At 38.5% G+C, this 22175-nt stretch overlaps 1 protein-coding gene across 1 annotated transcript in view; it reads left to right on the top strand.

Annotated features, from left to right (window-relative positions):
• Positions 1-4251: 4251 nt before the first annotated feature.
• PRTG (protogenin) overlaps positions 4252-22175 on the top strand; it is a 114532-nt gene continuing 96608 nt past the window's right edge. Inside the window, exons 1-2 of the mRNA XM_019732216.2 lie at positions 4252-4455; positions 6618-6920. Coding sequence (XP_019587775.2) covers positions 4359-4455; positions 6618-6920 — 400 coding nt within the window. The 5' untranslated portion in view covers positions 4252-4358. The remainder of the gene's footprint in view (positions 4456-6617; positions 6921-22175) is intronic.

A 22175-nucleotide genomic window follows, 5' to 3' on the forward strand; every position in this document is an offset into this window, starting at 1 on the left:
TTTTTCACCTCTTCCTATTGGCTTCACTACAGATTTTCACTGCACTTCTCTTCAGCATCCTCAAATTTTCCATTTCCTTTTTTTCTTTCCTCCTCTTAAGTTATATCAAGCAGAGCTGGAAATGGGGGTCTTATGTGAAGAAGATCCCATTGCTGAAGAGGAGGGAATGATAAACTTTCAGATGCCAGAAGTTATATTTAGGCACCCTATTGCCATATATTCATGAATGTGCATATTTTGCTTGTTATTTTTTGGGTGCATTGCAGTAGAATGCCTAAAATAAAAGTTTGGTTGATATTAAATCCTGTCTATTATAGACTTTTCAACATGATCAAAGACAAATATGAATCCAACGACAAAGCCATTATATATACAAATATATCTCTTCAAGAGTCTATTTTTCAATTCTTTTGGATATATACCCAGAAGTGGAATTGCTAGATCATATTGCAATTCTATTTTTAATTTTTTGAGGGTCCTCTATACTGTTTTCCATAGAAGCTGCACCATTTTACAATCCCATGAAGAGTTACCATCTGCTTTTAAAATAATCCATTTCAGAATGTTTCTTTTTTTTTTTTTGTTATTAGTTTCAGGTGTACAAAACAATGTAATAGTTAGACATTTACACCCCTCACAAAGTGATAACCCTTCTCCCCCAACCTACTACCCCTCTGACATCACATATAGCTGTTACAATTCCATTGACTCTATTCCCTATGCTGTACTCCACATCCTGTGACTATACGTATATTAAATTATAGTTGACATTCAATATTGTTCAGCTTCCAGAATGTTTCTGATAGCAGATATTAAGCTCCTCAGTGAGTGATTTCTGAAATCACATGAAGATCATAGCATGTAATCCTCATTCAGGTCTGGCCTTCTTACCAACATAGTAGGATCTCAATAAATATTTGTTAAATGAAAAAATTAAACAACTCCAGACTTTCACTGTGTTTTCTCATTCTTTAGGATTCATAAACATATACAAATGGTCCCATGATTCCATTGAACCAGATATTTCAAGGTCAGAAGATCATTTGGTACAACTCCATAATCGATGAGTAAAGCTATGTAATTTTCCCCAAAGTTGGGCCAGGAGACTTGAATTTAAAGAAACCTGATTCCTCCCCAGCCCCTTTTTTTTAAACCTACCCTCAGATTTCAGTTCTACTTTATATAGGCTCTACTCTTTTCAGCTTGAAAATAATTGTCCTTTCTTAAAACGTTAGACTATGAAGGCAAAATAGGGCTTTGGTAGTTGTTTACTTCAATGAGATTATCCTTGAAGTAGGTAACTTTAGGAGGTTAAACACCTAGGTTTCTACCTCTCTCAGCACCAGTTTAGAACTACTCAAAGAAGTCATTAGAGTCGCCATCAGGTAACCATCAAACAAATTAGACTTGACTCTTAAAAACTTGAACATTTCAAAATTAAGCCCCCTCTGAAACGACAAAGACTTGTCATCATTGGGACTATTTACTTACTAAATAATAAAGGCAGCTATTTATACAGCTATGCAGCAGGTACTTCCCATGCATTACATCACAATAGCCATTGGTATTATACTTATTTCCAATAAATAGGTGACTTTTGAGAGTATAAATTACTTGTCTATGTAACACTGAAATTTGGACTCTAGTCTGTCATCCACCAAAAACCATGCTTAACCACTGCAGTGGTTACCTTACTAAACACAAGGTACTGTGCTAGAATCTGTGGGGCATTCAGGAATGGGTAACACGCCCGAAAGTAGCCTAGTACATCATATAAGACAAGTATGAAACAGGCAAGAAAATTTAACTGTTCAAGAAGACATGTACTGTGTTATTTAAAGAAGTATGCTATAAATTCTAAAGCCAACAGGAATAGGTGTTTTTTTTAAAGGGAGGAAGGAAAAAAAAGGGAGGGGGGTTTAAATTAAGAGCAGGAAATAATAGAAAAAGCAAACACAAATCAGAAGACATGGATTTCTGTTTCCCAGTTACTATTTACTAATGAATAACCTTGGGTATACTACAAATTTTATATAATATGGCATAATTATATTATCAGAGTAAGTTTATTGCTGCCCAACATGGGACAGTAAATATACCAGAAATGTTCAATAGGGTTGTTTAATCACATTATATGCATATCCAAAAAATGTATACAAGTAGACACTTTGGTCAACGTTGCTCAAGCAGTAGTTCGCCGTATTCAAGTGTCTGGACACTGATGGTAACCACTTTGAGCACCTCTCGTAATTGTAGAAGTCAAATGTGACTTGTATTCATCTTTTGCTATCGGTATATATTGAGAATTACAATTTTAATACAGTTTTCCTTTCTTAAAATGTGTATACTTTCTTTGGCTGTGTGTGTGTGTGTGTGTGTGTGTGTGTGTGTGTGTGCAATTTCATATTAGATGCAATGCTGTGTTCTTCCTCTGTGCTACTCAAAGGTCCAAAGCCATCTCATAAGAATCAAAGTCTGCTATGATTAATTGAAATGTTAAAGGCAAAGTGGCAGTTAAAAAAAAGTTCTTCCCTTGCTTTTTAGCTTCTCTCTCCCCTCCCCCAGCTTGTATTCTTCTGATGTATTCAAGAAAGAGAGCATAAGAGCATCTTATTAGCAATTCTTATCCAGGAAATATGAGCACTTAGGGTCGATTGAAAAGGACCTGGGAGAAGGGGGAGTCAAGAGGTAGAAGAACGTCATACAACAAAAAAATTTAGTGGCAGACAGGAATATCACTTTGTGTAAATTTGATTTACCAGATATTTAAAACATCCTTGTAAACGTTTCATTTAATTACCTCTAAACATTTTCCCTTTCCACAAACCTTTATTCTGATGCTTAGAAATAGTTCAAATTCATGTAAATTTTAAGGTTTTGGAGGCAATATAGCCAAGAGTATTATTGTCTTACATATAATTAAGTTGAAATTGTTAACTAGGCTGATCCTTATTACAGTAAGCTTTCGGGGGATCGCAGTGCTGCCCTCCCAGAGGTTCTAAAACTGTTGATTCCTCCCCCCTCCCTTTTTTTATAGGGAGGATTTTTGGAACACGCAAAAGACAATGTGTTGATGTCTTAGTGACAAAAGCTAGATTTCTGTCAGCACTTTTCATTAAGATTAGTTTTTAGCCTGTGCCCTCATCATGTGCCATAGATTTAGTGTGGGATTGGCAATCCTTAATCCACATGTAAAGCTTTCTATGATCCACACGTTTAGCCAGCTGGTTACATTTTTAAATGTACCTTTTAACTCCTTTTGTTATCCTTCATTTTAAGAGATGTGAACAAATTCACAATATTTGTGTCTTTCATAATCACTTCAACTTCTACCCAGGTAGTCTATTAAAGCGCTGTGCTTTCAGAGAATCTAGAAATCTCCTGATCTCACCTCCACTCTTAGGACAGGGCCTTTTGTGTACAAAGTTCTCACGACTTATAAAACTTGACTAACTTGAGAAACAGACAATCGAACATCTCCCCAAAAGGTAATTGTTCTTTTCAGGGCACTCTTCGGAGGTGTTTTTAAGCCAGTGCTGCATCTGATGGGGGCAGGGAGGATAAGAACTGTTCCCAAATGTGGGGCTTATCACTCCAGTGGTGCTGACAAATCTCTGAAGTGGGAAATAGTCAATGCTCCTTCCACAGGGCCTCGGCCTGTGAGGGAAGGAGGGGGATGGGCAGGGGCCATCAGGGGAGAAGTCTCCGGCCTTTCCACGTCTCTCAACACCATCCCTCCCCACCCCGCCTCCTCCGTCCCCGAATCCTAAACAAGCCGGCGGGTGAGGGGCCCCGGGGGCAGGCTGGGCCGGGAGGCTCGGCCTTTGTGGCTCAGTCCTCGACGGTGGCGGGGAGGCAGAGGGGGCGGGGACGCGGGCCGGAGACCCTCAGCCAGGGCTTGACCCCCAGGTGCATTGTCCGGTGGGACCCGCCCCCTCCTTCCCCCCGCCTCCCGGTCCGCGACCCGGCCGCAACCGGCCCCCTCCCAGCGTCTCCCTCCGCCAGCCGCGCCGACCTCGCGGTCCCCAGACCAGGGGCCAGATGTAGAAAGTAGTCCCCAGGCAGGCAGCGGCGGCGCTGTCCACTCCGCCGCCCCCGCCCTCTCCAGCCGCCGCCTCACTCCGCCCCCAGGCCGGACTCTCGGGCCCCCCGCCTCCTGCGAGCCGGTGTCCGTGCGCCGGCCTCGCCGCGACCACAGAGACTAGGGCCCGCCGCGCCGCGCCGAGCACGCCGGTGCCGGAGCGGGAAGCCCAGGCTGCGCGCGTCCAGCCGCGGCGCGGGGATCTGCGGAGGCGGGGGCCGGCAGGCGGACAGCAGCTGCGGAGCGGCCGCAGAGCATGCCCGCGCAGCCCCGCTGAATGGCGCCTTCTCTGCGACCCCTCGCCCGGCCGCGGCCGCCGGGGATGCTGCTGCTCCGCGCGCTTCTGCTCCTGCTGCTCCTCGACTCGGTTCCAGGTGGGCGCGCTTTCTTCGGCGCTTCTTCTGAGCCTGTGGGGCGTGAGCGGGCTGGGGAGAGAGGAAACGGGGGGTGCGTGTTGGGGGGGCGGGGTCCTCCGCGGTCGCGCTGACCACCGACCCCTGTCCCCTTCCTGCAGCCAGCCGGGAGCGGCTGCTGGAGGTGCGAGTGGCCCGCGGGCGCTTCGGGGGCGCGGACAAGGCTGTGGGCGCCTCTCCCAGCACATGTCCCTCCCCGCTGCGCTTCCCCGGCCGCGGGCTGCAGGGCCGGAGCGTCCGCTGTCCACTCTCGCCCCTTCCTCCTGGCGCCATTGTCCGCGCTGGGGCCGCGTCCTTGCCTTCGCGGCCAGCTCCAGCCCCCTGTAGCCAGCCTGCCAGAGCCGCTGCGGCCGCACGTGGCTTTATTTATATTGTTTCCTTAGTGGCAGCCTTGCCACGCAGGGGGCGCCGCGGTTCTGCGCGGCTTCCCCTGCTTGCAGGGGGGGGGGTTCCCCCACGTTTTCGGGCAGGGGACCGAGTAAGTGAACTCAGCGCCCAGGTTAGCACCCCTAGTGCCCCCACTTTCCTGGCTGCAGATCGAGGAGGAGACGGGAGAAGTGGAATTAGAAAAAGAGGATTGAAAGTTGCGTGGCTGATTTGTGTCCCGGAGGGGAGGGAGAAAGGTACCCGAAGCTGAGAAGGAAGGCATCTAAATAGGCTTTATTTCTCGCTGCCAGGTATTTTGAGGCAGGGCCTGAGGTGTGTACGAATCTGAAGATTTCTCCAGGTTAGCCTTGTGCAAACTTGGATGAACTAATTTTCCTTTTGCATCGTGTTGGTTTATCCTCAGAGAAATGAAAAGTGGGAAGTGGGTGTAGTTGATGTTGGGGGGCTGGTGTTCAGGCGAATGGGTTGTTTTATTTGTTTACGGTTACAAACCCCGGACTTTGTTTCTTCCCTGGAGGAGTTAGTTTCTGTTAGCATGAGAAAAGGATCAAAGTCAGATGTGACTGGGAAACACAATGGGCACCATCCGGAGTTGTCCTCTCAGTGCGGGGCTGTTAGGGTCGCTCCCGTCGCCCTGGGCATCCATTAGAAGTCGTCAGCCCTGGAGTGGGAACGTGACTAGTGTGTGAGGTTACCGAGGACCTGCCTTGATGAGAGACAGAGACCAATCCTGGGGGTTTGAATCTTGGATTCAAAACAGAAGGAAGATGAAACGTTCCCTCCAAACCTCTAACACTCCACTCGGCCCCAATCAATATGCAAGACTTTATCTGGCCTTTGCGCTAAATGCAGGAGGTGACAGAGTATTAGGTGGTCATTGGATCCTGGTGGGGACCGGGGACGATGTGTATGCTTAGGATAAAGTCCTTCCTCTGCTCTGATAAAAACGTGTACTGGTTGATTAAGCAATCTCCTATCCCTATTAGACAGTAAGGACCAATTAGTCATGCATTTTTCCCAACAGTTGGCAGTTCTAAAAAAATGAAATAAAAGTTTCCTAATCCGATTACCCACTGAGTACAAGCAGCAAGAGTAACCAACTTTTCAAAGTCAACTGTTTGCCCTTTAAATACCTATCTGACTGCAGAAATAAAGTAAATTGGGTCTCTTTCAAGGAGAAGAGAGAGTCTTTGCTGTAAAAGAGCAGATATTAAAAAAATGCAAACTTGTAATTTGTCACAAAAGATAAACGCACTTCCCAAAGGAGTAGGTTCCAAGGGTTCCAAAAACACTTCAAGGGACGAGGAAATAAACTTGCTTGTTCACAGAGTTGGAGTTTTGCTAATGATTTCTTGTAAAATTAGACTTTTACGACTTACTCTGTTCAAGATCTTTTTGACAAGCTTGTAAAAGGAGCAAAAGACTTGTGCTCATGAGTTCTCCTGATGATTTTGAAACTCTAGCAAGAAACTTGAGAACAGAATTCTTACAAGGCATAGAAGTTATTGAAATCTTCCCTATGCTTTTAGTGTACATGTTGTAAAAGGTGATTTCTCTGGTTTGTTCGAAAGGTTTGCTGACACTTAGATTGGTTTATTAAGATGTTTGTAAGTTAACTAATATAGTTTGTTAAACTTTGTTTTATTACACTCTGAATATGTGCTTTACAATTGTGGGTTAAGAAGTGATTTTGTTCTTATAATTCTTGATGTGCCTTTCCCCCTTTTTCCTTATAGGAGTGTGGTGCTTTAGCGAACTGTTTTTTATAAAAGAACCACAGGATGTAACTGTCACAAGAAAGGACCCAGTCGTGTTAGATTGCCAGGCTCATGGAGAAGTTCCTATTAAGGTCACATGGTTGAAAAATGGAGCAAAAGTGTCTGAAAATAAACGGATCCAGGTTCTGTCTAACGGCTCTTTACACATCAGTGAGGTGGAAGGCAAGCGAGGAGAGCAATCTGATGAAGGGTTTTATCAGTGCTTGGCAATGAACAAATATGGAGCCATTCTTAGTCAAAAAGCTCATCTTACCTTATCAAGTAAGTGTTTAAGTTCTTGATTATTTGACCCTTTTCATTGCTACATTCTGATGATTTCTTGATTCATTTGTATGCTAACCCTAAAAATCACACAAACATTAAGAAGTTTTTTGAAGATAGTAGATATCAAATAAGGCATGCAGAAAAAGCTGAGAAAAAAACAATTCAAATGAGTGATTGAGGAAAAAAAGTCAAAGTAGGTTTAAAACACCAAACCTATAGAGGTGGCTTTATATAAATATAAATGTTTCACACTATGAGAAGAGTTAGGTATAAAAGTTTGGCCAGCTTAACAACAGTTGTTCTCAAATCTCATCTTTTGTAAATTAGTAATTATATTTTTAAAATCACAAGCAACTAATTTCTGCTTTGTAGATGGCCCTTGAGTGCTAAATCTTTCTTATAGCCCAACCTTCCATTTCTCTGACTGCTTTAAGATCACCCATGTTGCTTTTAATTGTAAGAGGGCATTGGTCAGTAACTCTCAAGGCTTTGAAGTATTCCTAGTCTTTTCCTGCTGGGAGAGAAGGAGATTAAGGCCATTTCCATATTATGCCTAATGGACTTAAACCAGGTCTGCCCATTTTTTTTGCCAGTTGTCATAAAATTTGCTGTCTAATGATTTCCTTTATATCAACGACCCCATCAGATCAACCATGTGTCCAGGTGAGCCACTGCTTGGTGGTTGACCTGATGGCTGTGGAGTGTAAAGATGGGCCTAGGATTGATAGGGAATTCCTTGCTCCCACTGAGGCTTTCCACTTCTTCAGGTGATCAAACACAGCGTAGCACTCAACATTACAATAGACCATTTAAATCTTTTTCTAAAACCAACGAAACACAACTGTATCTTAAAAATAGTTGTACAGGTATCCTAGCTACATGCTTTTGTTGATCCACAAAAGATAGATTTTTTTTTTAACTGTATCTACAAATTGATCATTTACTAGATGAACAATAGAAAGAGGGAGCTCTTGAAATAAAGGCATAATCTTGAGGAAATAGTTTCTTCAAAATCTACACAGTTGAAATTCAGGAAGCTATTGTCAGGGGTTTCCTAGGTGACTGTATACGTCCATGGCCATATTTCTGTCCCTGTCAAATTCGTACTTTATTTTCTTTGTACAATAATGACTAATTGTAGAAGATAAATTGCAAGCAAAGACATTTTTTGTATTGAAATATGTCAGAAAAGTGGGAAGTTTCCAATTCTAGCTCCCTTCCCCCCAAGAATAGCATAAACCTGAGACAATTTCAGGTAAACTTTCTTTTTTTGACCGTATCATTTGTTGTTGTTAAATAGTGTTTTTTCTGTGCAATACTGTTTTCAGGATAGTGTGCTTTTTATGCTTATGTTCTATTCATTTAATTTTTGTCTAATGTAGAATTGTTTTATAGAGTTGTAATTTTTCTTTTTTGGGGGTTTGAGGAATCTTGTGTTTTCATACCCAGGAAATGTAACTGGTATTACCTTGCTGGAGAGGGGAGGGGCAAGATGGAAAGTGAAGGGGGGCAGATGGGCCTTGAAAAGATGAAGCAGTTGTCATGACCACACGGTATATCCAGGACCTTCTTGGAAGCCTGACAGAATTCTGGGCTACCCGGAAATACTTTCAAATCACAGAGCTTTTCAGATGTCATAAGTAGTCTGAATGGTGTAAGAAATGTTAGTAACAGTGAAACAAATGTTAGTATTGTAGTTTTGGTATTTACATTTTTGTATTTTTATGAAAATAAATAAAAAGTATTTCGTTAGATGTGAATCATTTTGAAGGCTCTTGTGATGAAGTAGTTTTCTTATTACAACTATCGAAAATTTTCCTGTGAAAACGATGTAGAAACTATTGCTTTGCTATTAAATATCCACTGTAGTCAGTTCATTATAGGGACACACGGTTCATATACATACATTTTATTTACCTACTGAGGAGGTATTATTTTGTTAATAAATTGCATTCAGTGTTACAGATTAAAAATAAATGCATAGTAGGTTTAGATTTTTCTTTACAAATATGAGACTCTGAATTCACAAAGTTAGTTCTGATATCTAAGAAGCAATGTCCAATGATGTAGGCTCAAATGACTTTATTTTATGTTCAGGGTAAAGATGTAATACATATTAAACAGGAAGATAATAGGCATTAAGTGGACATTCTGTTTTTCTTTTCTTTCTTTTTTTTTAAAGCTAGTTCTCTTTAGTTATTGATAGCAGCAGGGTGCAAGTATGTTCTTTTTACTTCTGGTCAGAGATTTTGTCAGCAAGTATATCTTTTGGTTCAGAAGTGTAATAATACAGTACCTGGAAATCTAAAACTTTAATCGGTGCAAGTTTTAGATTTTTAACACACTGGCAATCAAGTCTTGGTTTCTAAACTTAGGAACTAGAAGCTGAAAGTTGCACTCTAGGCAAGAATTCCATTATTCATGTGTAAATTAGGAATTCACAGGGTTAAAAGGTTAGAAACTGGCCAGGATGAGGTTTACCCTTGTGATAAAGAGCAGATGACCCTCATTCATTGGCCAAAGCTTTCATGTAGCTCTTCTGCAAAGTTAGTTATTGCCATGAATTGTTCTTGAGGAATGCAGAAATTCAAATGTGAACAGGCCTTTCCTTAAGTGTCACTATGGAGCCTTATCTCCCAAGCACATCAGAGCCTGCTTCGGGGACAAGGTTCCTCCTCAAAGGCCTGGAGGCTTTGCTTTCCTGTTGTTCATCCAAGCACAAAAGAATTTGTCTAACTTCGTTTTTCTAAGGCATCCCATTTTTAAAGGAAAATATAGGGTTAAAGTAATATTTAGTTGTTTTTTTAAAAGGTAATCCCTTTTGTTGATAGCCGTTTTAGCTGTTTTACATTTTCATGTAATTGGAATAGAAAGGGTAGTGGTGTGGGAGGCCCTTTTTCTAGTTGTATATAGTAAGAACAGAAGATTAAACCATTTGCTGTAAATTTCAATATTCTAAACTTTTGGCAAATCGAATTCTCACTTTCATGGGTGCTAAGTCTTCACTATGTAAATAATTTGATTTAAATGTTTTAGGAGTAAGAAGTAATCTATGGACATCTTGACGTTTCTTGCGTTCTTAATGTTGAAGTAAGTAAGATAAATTTCATAGGAAAGCATTAGTGTGGTAAAACAGTCTTATATTTCAACAAGTTTAAATTAAGATAAGAGACATTTGAGAAAAGTAAAGAAGGAGGCGGGTTGTGTTCTGTGATGTGTAAAAGACTGGCTGTAAGCTAGTGATTGAACAGGAAGCTAGTTGTTTATTTCCTTTCCATAAAAGGTGGAAATTGAAGTCTTAGGATAGAGGGAAAGAGAACATAAAGCTGGCTTATATTTCTTAGGTTTTTCAGGACTGTTCAGTTGGGTGAAAAATAATTTTTAAGTGACATTTGTATTTAGAAGACCATAGGAATTATTGTAACTTCATGATAGATTTTTTTTCTCCAAAAATTTGAGGTTAGTTTTGGCATCTATCAAGTTGTTGGGGGGTTGCATTTCTATAGCTTGACGTAACAGTCGTTTCCTTTAAAAGGATGTTGATTCCGCGCCCCCCCCCCCCCGAATAGAATGTTTATCACTTCAGTTTAAATTGAGATGAAACTTGAGGTCTTTTGTGTGAGATTAAATGAAAACTGTTCTGTGGTTTCTATTTTAAAGAGTAATACATAAATTATAGCCCAAAGTTGATCTTGAAATGTGAAGTTAAAATGTATTGAAAACATCTAAAGAATCGTATTAAAAAGAAAGAGGGTGGGTGGTATATTGCAAAGAGAACAATAAGGACCATGAGAGTAATAGCCTAGATTTTGAGTGTTATTAATGATCCTAGACCCAAGATGGGCAAGATGTTGCTACATAGTCACTTTTTATTGAGATTTGTAGGTGCTGTAAAGGACAGTATCACTTACCTCTGCAAATGTTCACTTCAAATCAAGCTGTTAACAGTTACCAGCCCTAATTCAAGAGTGCTAACACAAAAGTAAATAATTTTATTTTGGGAAAATAAGAACTGAGATGTTTAGAGAGATCAATCTGCCAACACTGTAGGTAAGGTTCAGATAACACTGCCTGGGATCCAAGAAAAATCATCTTTAAAAAGGGGGTGTGGTTCAAAAGTACAAACTGACCATCTTAAAATTGCATCAGTTAACTTAGGGAAGTAAAAGTGTATATATGAGGTTGGTGCGAAAGTAACTGTGGTTTAAAAGGTTAAAAATAATTGCAAAAACCGCAATCACTTTTGCACCAACATAGCTCTAGAGCAGGGGTGTCCAAACTGCAGCCCGCGGGCCAACTGTGGCCCACAATCCATTTTTAATTGGCCCGCAGCAAATTCCAAAAATATATTTAGTTTACTTAAATAAACCAGGTGAGGCAATACGTACGTCACCTCGAGTGAGTGGCCCGGCTACCACATATGGCCCTTGGTGAAAACGTTGAAAAAAGTTTGGACACCCCTGCTCTAGAGTCTTATTTACATGACACTTGGTTCTTACAGTCTGTCTACTTAAAAGGTTTATGAGGTACGTGATAATCACTGGGTAATGGAACCAGTTTTTTCCACTTTGCTGTTGATTAAGGAAGATCATTTCTCATTTTCAGAAATGTGTAACACTATCTCACTGTTTTTCAATGTTGTTGGATTTTTTTTTTAACTTTTTAACAAAGCAGGATCCACTGAGGGGTAGAATTATAATTTGCTTCAAGATGTATATAAATGTGTTTGTTTATTTTGCTTCTATCCAGTCTGTTAATGGAATTTTGAAAGGGTATTTGGTATGTCCCTCTTTTGTCAATTATCTCTGATTATTCTAGAGAAAGGGCCTCACTCGCAGCAGTTGTTTGCCCAGGGATTTGTTGTCATTGCTCCTGAATTTAACAGCTCGGCCTATTGATGAAGTCCAGGGCAATTTAAAAGAATAGCAAAAAACAAATATTTTAATCAGAGTTTTAGGTTAAAGGAATATTTCAATTAATAAATAGATGCATTTGAGGTTACTTTCTTGAAAACACTTATATTCTTGACTACAATTTTGAGAGATAATACTTGTCATAACCAGGATCACTGAGTTCGGATTGATTACTTTCAGCTTTTATATTGGCAGTTAATATTTATATGAAAAATAATGTTGAGTTAGGCATTTTGTCGAGGATCATACTTGAATTTTAAAAACAGCTATGATTTTTGAGCATTTTAAGGGAAATCCTAAAAATTTCACCCCAAATTAAGTTTTCATTCTTAGCACTATTTTAATTACTTCTGGTAGTTTGTAGTGTCCAAACTTCTTATTAAAGGATTTTTTAAACTCTTATTAAAGGATTTTTTAAGCATTTAAGTCTTGGTAAATGAATAAATAAATAAATAAATAAATAAAGCAAATCTTGGTAAATAAGAGAGGAAGAAGCAGATACAGTTGTAATCATTGAATATTGGCAGTTGCTTTAACATGGTAACCTGCGCAGAGCAAGCTCACAGTCAACAGTTGAAAATGGTGATATACCAAAAAGGTAAAAATGTACCAGACTACCTTCAGCGGCTGTGATTCTGAAGGTAAGTGAAGCACTGTAGGGATATGTATTGCAGAGGATAAAGGCATCATCCTCACAAAGGTCTCTGACACTAATCTGACAAATACTTTCCTGACTTTTACATTCCTTGTTTTTTGTTTTTTTTTAACCTCTGGTTCTCAGAAACTGCTTTTGATGAGCTTTAAAAGTCAAATTCTTACAGACTGAGCAGAAGGCATGAATTAAAAATGTTTGTTTTTTCAGTTTCTGGAGGGTTTGCCCTTTCTGTGTGTGTGTGTGTGTGTGTGTGTGTGTGTGTGTGTGTGTGTGTGTGTATTTTATAAGCTGCATTTATAGTGGATTAATCAAGTGACTTGGAGAATGCAATCATTGTTCAGGGTTCTAGTTTCAAACTTATATCCTCATTAGGCTTAGTTCTTTGGACTGATAGAAAATAAATTATCATAAAAATTTACCTTATGAAACTATAGGAAACCCTGTTTAAAACAGTGCAACAGTTTTTTAAATAATGCTGCTTCATATAGACTTTTCTAAATAAACTACATTCTTTTGGAATAGTCCTCCAAAATGGACTTTTTATTGTTTTGTAGTCTTTTTTGTACTATGCAAAAATGGATCTTCCACTCCACCAACATTTACCCCCCACCAAAAAAATACTAATATAATAATACGATAAAGAAAGAAAGAAAAAAAGAAATATATACTTCTTGTAGTGGATTGCATTTCTCAGGGTTTCTCAGCTTTGGTGCAATTTACATTTGGAGATGAATAATTCCTTGTTGTGGACGCTGTCTTGTGCAATATAGGCTGTGTAGCAGCATCCCTGGCCTCTACACAACAGATGCCAATAGTGCGCCCTCTCAGCTGTGACAACCAAAAAATGTGGTTTGGAGGGAAAATCACCTCTGGTTGAGAACCTCTGATGTTTCTGAAAGTAGTAGAAAATTTGTTTCCAAGTCATATTGGGGCCATTAATTATTTTAACTGTTTCTGTCTTATGCTTGCTATGTTGTCACTTTTTAGTGACAATATAGTATGCTAATTAGACACTGTAGTATGTTAATTAGTATATAGATATTCTACTTTTCTTGGTGTTAGTGCTAAATGTATTGATTAGGGAACTGTTTGCTATTTTAAAGTATTGTCAAGGAAGCTGGATAAAAAAGTGTGTTTGGGTCATTGTTTGTCTAAGTTGAAGTGATGATGTCTTTCTCTTCTCTATCCCTTTTTAACATACATGGTACATTGAAAACTATTAAGAGTTTACCCCTCTGGGGGTGGCCAGTTAGCTCAGTTGGTTAGAGCGCAGTGCTCTTAACAACAAGGTTGCCGGTTCGATCCCCACATGGGCCACTGTGAGCTGCGCGCTCCACAACTAGATTGAAACAACTACTTGACTTGGAGCTGATGGGTCCTGGAAAAACACACTTAACACAAATAAAAGTAAAACAACAAAAAAAAGAGTATACCTTTCTGTGTGTCCATTTACTTTGATTTCAGGATTTTTGATCTTTTGGGGGAGGATATCTAGATAAAGAGCAAACGCAAATTTCATTTAATCCTGTTTACGCCGCATCTTTTATTTTATTGATGTGATGGGCACCATAGCCGAGAACATGAGAAATCTCCATGTGTGGTAAATGCTGAAGGATGTCTGTGTAATGCTCTGCACAGAGAGAAGTAAAACTGTGAGATGAACAGCCCAGAGAATAACATTTGTTGTGTAGCAGGTAGTTCGTTGGGTGAATGGTTAACAGAAATCTTTTCATCTAATTCAATGGTACCATAGACTTATTTTGGGCAGAAGCAATGTAACTTCTTGCAGATAATGATGTAAAGATTGTAGCATCTGAGAGAGCATCATGGGGTGCATAAAGGGAAAATAATTAGACACTATAGTATGTTACTTAGAATATAGAAAGTTGCAGGCAAATTTTTGAGTGGTTATTATTGAAATATTTGTTTTAGATTACTTATGAGTAGTGGGCAGGAAGTTGTAGTCTTTATCTTGCCCAAGATACCACTCTTTGTGCTCCCATTTGGTTAGCTATTCATGCTAGTAAAAGTTATGATTGTTGCTACATGTTGTTGGTCACCTGTAGAGGCTAATAACCACTGGTGGCCCAACTGGCAAGTTGAGATGGATGAAGGAGGAAGCAGAATCTTTTAATGAGTGGCTCCAATGCTGGGCAAGACTGGCTGAACATTTGGTAACATATGTTCTACTCCAAAAAAAATACTTGAAATAGAACAAATCAGTTAGTTCAAAACAAAAGAGGAAAATGCACACGTTTGTGTCAAAATCGAATTTTAATGTACACGAGTTCTTGCTTGTTCTTGTTGTCATTTTATAAAGAAATTATAACATTGACAATTTCCAATATCTGGTCAGTATTCTTTGTGCTGCTCTATTTTTTATTGACTTGCTGGGTGTTGCAATGGAAAATCAGAAAGGATAACAAAAAGGCAGGAGAGCCAAGCATTCATTTCTCTATTGCTGGTGACGTATATGACTTTAGACAAATTACTCATTCATTCTGGTCCTTACTTGTCTTATCTGTAAAAATGGGTAGCTGGAAAAATAGAGGGAATGGATATTAAGCAACACAGTGCCCTTATTTTTAAAATTCTGTTACTGTAATTGTAAGTAAAGGGACAATAAATGATATTTTTTATAAGACTGAATCCAATCACATTGCATTTAAGTCACTGAAAAAAAATATTTTAAAGCTTGGCCATTATTTAGCTTGATACTTTTAAGAATTCATACTGTTGCATTGAACCTTAGAGGGATTTGCCTCGAGAGACGGGGAGGTCCTAAACCAGTGTGATAATTTGAACTAGTACTATTTTTAAGAGCCTAGAAACATAAGTTGCTTTGTCTGAGACTGGACAGTTCAGGACAGTTGTGCTGCTTTGAAGGTTGGCATAGTGCATGAGAGGTGTAAGTTTACAAATATGTGTCTGGTTCTGCTAATAATTAAATTACGTGCTGATGCTTATTGACTTGGTGTTTAAAAAAATAGTACTGATTTCATTTTAAGAGAGTTTTACTAAACTCTCCTGACGATGTATTTTAATGGAGTAGATTATACTGGCTCCCCACCACCACCACCAGCAATTCCTATTAAGAATGATAAGGTTTAATTCCCCCCCCCACCCCACTTCCAAACTGAATTAGCATGAGTCCCTCTGATTGGTTTTACATTAACGTCAATTAAAATGCTGACCCCAGAGTAGATATATAATAGGAAAAAAATGCTTTGATGTTAGTAGGCCATTTTGGTATTTCTTTTTAAAAGGGAGATCACAGCTCTTCTTAGAATATTTTACCAGTTAAATGTATTTACTGTTTTCTTAATAAAAAGAATTCACTTTTTATATGTTCAAGAAGGCCACATTTTCATGCTTTCACCTAGTAATACTTTTAATATGATTTTAAGTGAGGGACCAACTTCAGTTAAGCAATAATATTGCTAGAATTCTTACCAAGGAGATTATTAAAGTTATTCCAGTGATGGAATATGATTTCTTCAAAGCCTGCAAGTATCTTTACCTTATGATTTACATTTTTAGAAATCAGTGATAATAGTCTGCAAGGAAGTATATAGACAAAAGAAAGTCTGTGAAATTTTAACTTTGTGAAGTTTGTGAAATTTAATTTTCAGTCCACCAGATGTCAGTTTGGAAGCTCTGATATTTAGGGAGAGACTTCTGCTTAGCAAATGGTACAATGAGACATTATAAGTGGATCTCCAGTTGGTCAACAGAGAAGTGACCAGTTTCTTACCATGCTAGAATTGACACCATTCTTTCTCAGGACAAAAAGAAGCTGACAATCAGAAGGTTTGCCCTGTTAAACTGTCAGAAGGGGATGACAGCTTTTAAAAATGAAATAAAAGAGAGACAAAAAAAATACGTTATTATTTGCCATTGATCTTTAAGCTTTTAAATACTTGTTAAGATGCTGGTAATGAACATTTGAAGAAAGAACCTTAAGAATCCCTAAAACTAATCCTAGTCAGTAGAGAGTCCTTGCTCCTCAATATGACTTGCAGTGTCGTTCTGCCTTCCTCCTAACATGAATAAAGATCACAACTTGTAGCTTAGAAATTTCTATTTTTCAAATAAGGAATATGAAGCTGGAAGAAGGTAACTGTCTTGCTTAATGACACAGCTACTAGATCTAGGCTCAGAGCTCAGATTTGTCATTTCTAGTTATGAATTCACAATGCTTACATAAAAATTTTGCCCTTTGTATTGTGTGGAAATGTGTCTTTCTATATTCAAATGTATCTCATCAAATCCAGAATATAGAAAAGAGAAGGGTAACAGAACCGACATTGAAATTAAAGACACTTCTTTAATTTCTTAATATTTATTTTTTAAAATATGACTTAATTTTATCATTGTGCAACTTACCCTTTACTACTGTACTCATATAGGGTTTTGTTGTTGATGTAGTAAATAGATAATTTTGAAATAAAATTGCTAATGTGTTTCCATTTTTATCTGTCGTGTAACATTTCATGGAACTTATTTTCTTGCACATATAACCTCAATGCAGGAAGATTGCGCTCCAGTCCTTTTAGGGGCTCAGCATTTGTTGATGTATCTGTCCAAATGGAAGTTTTCTGTAAAGCAGTGATTTTCAGTGTCTCTCTGAATAACCTGCAATGGGATGAGGCTCTTTCATAATCAAATAAGTGAATTTTAAATAAGTGGTTGAGTATACGTAATTATTATTATGTAATGGAAAGAAGGGAATAGTGACAGCCTATGCCTAGCCTGGAAATGTTTTCATTTTTAATGACAGTTTTATTCAGATTCATATATCACAAAGTTCGCCCTTTTAAAGTAGACAAGTCAGTGGCTTTTGTGCATCTATTACCACTATCTAATTCTAGAATATACCCATCACCCGAAAAGAAACCCCACACATCCCAATTGTCCGCTCCCCTATCACCTGGAGCTACTCATCTAATTTCTGTTTCTATGGATTTGCATATTCTGGACACATCCTGAGAAGAGAATCATACTCATATAGTATGTGGACTTTTGTGTCTGACTTCTTTCACTTAGCGTAATATTTTCAAGCTTCATCCATGTTGTAACATGTATCAGTACTTTGTTCCTTTTTATGGCTGAATAAGATTCCATTGTGTGATACACCACATTTTATTTATCTAGTCATCTGTTTATGGACACTTGGATTGCTGCCATCTTTTGGCTATTGTGAATAATTCTGCAATGAACATAGGCATTCAAGTACTATCTGTTTGAGCCCCTGTTTTCAATTCTTTTGAGTATATACTTAGGAGTAGAATTGCTAGGTCATATGGTAATTCTACAGTTAGCCTTTTTAGGAGCCACCAAACTGTTTTCTTAGGTGGCTGCACCATTTTATGTTACCACTAGCAATATTCAAGGGCTTCAACTTTTCTACATCCTTACAAACACTTGTTGTCCCCTCCCCCCAAAAAATACCAAACTACATAATAGGTGTGAAATGCTATCTCGTGGTTTTGATGTGTGTTTCCCTAATGACTAATGCTGTTGACATCTTTTCATGTATGTCTTGGCCATTTGTATAGTTTCTTTGGAGAAATACATATTCAAGTTCTTTGCCCATTTTTAAAAAACATTGGGTTGTTGATCTTTTTGTGGTTGAGTTATAGGAGTTATGCATGTATTCTGGATATCAAACCCTTATTAGTTTTATGATTTACAAATATTTTACCCAGTTCTGTATTTTGTCATTTCACTTTCTTGATAATATTCCTTGATGCATATAAGTTTTTTAGTTTTATGAAGTCCAATTTACTTTTTCTTTGTCCATTTGGTGTCAGATATAAGAATCCATTACCAAATCAAAAGGTAGCAGTCCAACTTCACACTGTTGCATGTGGAAGTTCAGTTGTCCCAGAACCATTGAGACTATTCATTCCCTATTGAATGGACTTGACATGCTTTTTGAAATTGATTTGCCATAGCTATATGGGGGTTTATTTTTGGATTCTCGATTCTATTCCATCGGTCTGTTTGTTTGCCTTTATGTCAGTACCATACTGTTTTGATTGTTGTAGCTTTCTAGTATGTTTTTAAATCAGGAAATGTGCATCCTCCAACTTTGTTCTTTCTTAAGACTGTTTTGGCTATTCATGGCCCCTTGTAATTCCATTTGAAATTTAGGTTTGGCGTTTCCATTTCTATATAAAAGAATGTTGGAATTTTGATATGGATTGCATGAATCTGTAGATGGCTTTGGATAGTGTTGATATATTAATAATATTAAGTCTTCTAATCCACGAACTGTGTATCTTTTCATTTATTTAGGAAATTCATGCATAATTTAGAGCTGTAGAGGGCGCAGCTCACTGGCCCATGTGGGAATCGAACTGGCGACCTCTGTGTTAGGAGCACAGCGCTCCAACCACCTCAACCACTGGGCCGTCTCCTGATAGATCATTTTTAAAAATCCATTCTGCCAGCCTTTCCCTTTTTGGGGGAGACTTTTATCCATTTACATTTAATGTAATTGCTAATAATGAAGAATTTCTACCATTTTGCTGTTATCTTCTGTATGTCTTGTACCTTTTTTGTCCCTCATTTTCTTCACTCCTGCATTCTTTTGTGTTTAGTTGATATTTCATAGTGAACTACTTTGACTCCCTTCACATTTCCCTTTGTGTATAATTTTTAGATAGTTCTTTGTGGTTACCATAGAAGTTACACTTAACATTTATAACAATCTAGTTAGAATTGATGCCAAATTGACTTCAATATCATGCAAATCTCTGCTCCTGTGCAGCTCAGTCTCTCCTTTTATATTACTGTGATGGACTATATCTTTATGCATTGTGTGCTTGGTAATAAAGATTTATATTATTTTATGTATCTGTCTTTTAAATTATGTAGGAAACAAAAAGTGGAGGTACAACCCAAAAATAAAATAATACTGAATTTAATATTTTCCTATTTAGTTACATTTACTGGAGATTTTTATTTCTTCATATGTCTTTGAGTTACTACCCAGTGTCCTTTCATTTCAACCTGAAGGGAGTCCCTTTAGCATTTCTTGTAGGGCAGGTCTAGTGGTGATGAGCTGCCTTAGCTTTTGTTTATCTGGAATGTCTTAAGTTCTGCCTCATTTCTGAACAACAGTTTTACTGGATATAGAATTCTTGGTTTATAGTTTTCTAAGTTACTTTAAATGTGTTATCCTACTGTCTTCCGGTCTTCATGGTCTCTGATGAGAAATAAGCTGTTAATCTTATTGAGAAATAAGTATGTGATAAATCTCTTCTCTCTTGCTGTTTTCAAGATTCTCTCTTTGCCTTTGCCTTGCAACAGTTTGATTATAAATCTACTTCTGTGTGGATCTCTTAAATAATCCTACTTGGATTTCATTGAACTTCTTGGGTGTGTATATTCATTTTCTTTCATCAAATTTGGACAGTTTTCAGCCATTATTTCTTCAAATATTCTTTGTGCCCCATTCTTTCTCTCTGCTCCTTCTGGAACTCCCATAATGTGTATGGTGGTCTGCTCATCAGTGTCCCACATGTCCCTTAGGCTCTGTTCACCAATCCTTTTTAATTTTTTTCCAAATTATTACATTCTTTTCTTATGGCATTTTAAAGCATTTTAAAACCTTATCTTACAGTTTCCTTCAACTGTACTGTTATCCCAAGTTCTTGAGGTGCCAGCCTCCTCCTCCTCTTCTATGTCTGGTGATTTTTTTCCTTATGAGCTCATCTTTAGTAAGGCTTAATATATCCTATATTATGGAAGTGTTTGCTTCTATTTGGTACCCCAAAGTTTCACTGGTCATGGACTAATTTGGGGGTTAATTCTTGGCTGCTCTATATTAGTTGTATAAATTTAGAATCTACACAAGTGTGTTTTATAGGCCAGTGGTTTATGTTGTCATGGGAAACATTTCTTCTCATTCGGAATAAAGCCTCCTTGTTGCTCATCTTGCTAGTGTGTGAGTTTTTCTACTGATCTTTCTCCAAGGGCTTCCAGGAGCCCAGCTCCAGGTTTCAGTTAACTATTCTGTGATGGAACAAAACCACGTCCTTTTCCCAGAAGTCTATAGTCATCTCTGGGCCATCGTGGTATCAGGCTAAAGTTTACTGCTCTGACCTTGTCCTTAAAATTTTGTTTGTGGTAGTGATGTTGTTTTGAGTATGTTCTGTGGAACATTTCTATGTTTTTAGTGGGAGAGAGCATCTGTGTTTACTCAGTCTACCATTTTGCAGGAACTGAAATAAGGATGGAGTCTTGAAGAATCACTTACCTCAGAAACTACATGTCTGATCTTTGCAAACTTAGTTCTTAACTTTCTAACTTCACTTCTCTGTGTAATCCTGGCTCTCTTCATTTTAGTCTTCAGCATTCCTCCCAAACACTTTTCTCTATCCTCATTGTCTCAGCCCAGTGCTAGTTAATGGAATTTTTCATTGACTTTGACTGATAGTCCCTTATACTGCCAGAGTGCCCAAGAAAATGCTTATCACATTGTAGAGACTTAAATACTTACTGGCTTTTTGAGAATTCTGTGTTTAGGCCTATTTCTGATGTAGTGCTGTCATTCATTCCCCTCCCCCACAAAAAAATTTTACTTAAAGCCTACTCTGTTAGGTCCTGAGAATGCCACAGTTAATAAAAACAGTCCCTGACCACAATGATAGGTTAATGAGAGAAAGGAATTCATAAATAAGTAATTATTAAAGCAGTGTCATTATGCAACAGTAGCGTGTACTCCTGGTAGAGTTGCATATATAATACTGTTTTTCTCAACTTTTTATATTGAAAACTTTCAGATTTACAGAAAAGTGGAAGCTTAGTATAATGAACACCTGAATAACTTTCACCTGGATTCCCAGCTGTTAATTAACATTTTGTCATATTTTCTATGTCCTTCTCTCTTTCTAAAAACGTAAGTTGTAGACATCATGACACTTTGTCTTTAAATAGTTCCTCATGCATATCCAAGTCTGGGATGGGGACAGTGGGTACTTAGGGAGAGATCCTTGTGGAAGTGATGCTTGAGCTGAATTTTAAAGGAAAACTAGATTTTAGTTAGGTGAGGTAGATGGATAGTCAAATAAGGTATAGTAGTAAGAAACAACGTGATATGTATGGAATAATACGCTGCTTGGTATTTCTAGAGAGCAAATTTCAAGGAAATGGTGGCCAGAAATGGAGTTGAAGATGTGGGCAGGATGCGCTTAAGGAAATACTCATGTATAGCATCTGCTGCATTAAGAAACCTGGAATTGAAGCTGTGAGTGATGAGGAGCTGCAGGGGATTTGACTGGCCAGTTTGTGTGTTAGACGGATCCATTGGAGTAAGAACAGAAGAGAGGTGAATGGGATGGGAGGCAAGATGGAGGCTATGTCAGCATTATGGTGAGAGCTCCTAAGAGCCTGGACTAGAACACTGGTAAGGGAATGAAGGGAAGACAGATTTTAGGTGATAATTATGATTAAAAATAGGTTCTATTTGTTAGATGTGGGGAATAAAGGAAAAGGAGAAGTTCAGGATAATGTCAGTAGTTCTTGTTTGGGTGACTTGGTGAATGGTGGTGCCACCAACTGAAATAGAGAACGCAGGAGGAGGAGCGAACATAAGAAACAAGCGTATGAATTTGGCTTGGGAAATGTTCATTTAAGGTGTCTGTGAGATGTCGAGGTGGAACTGTCTAGCAGGTG

Source organism: Rhinolophus sinicus, linkage group LG03, assembly GCF_036562045.2.
Source record: "Rhinolophus sinicus isolate RSC01 linkage group LG03, ASM3656204v1, whole genome shotgun sequence".
NCBI lineage: Eukaryota > Metazoa > Chordata > Mammalia > Chiroptera > Rhinolophidae > Rhinolophus > Rhinolophus sinicus.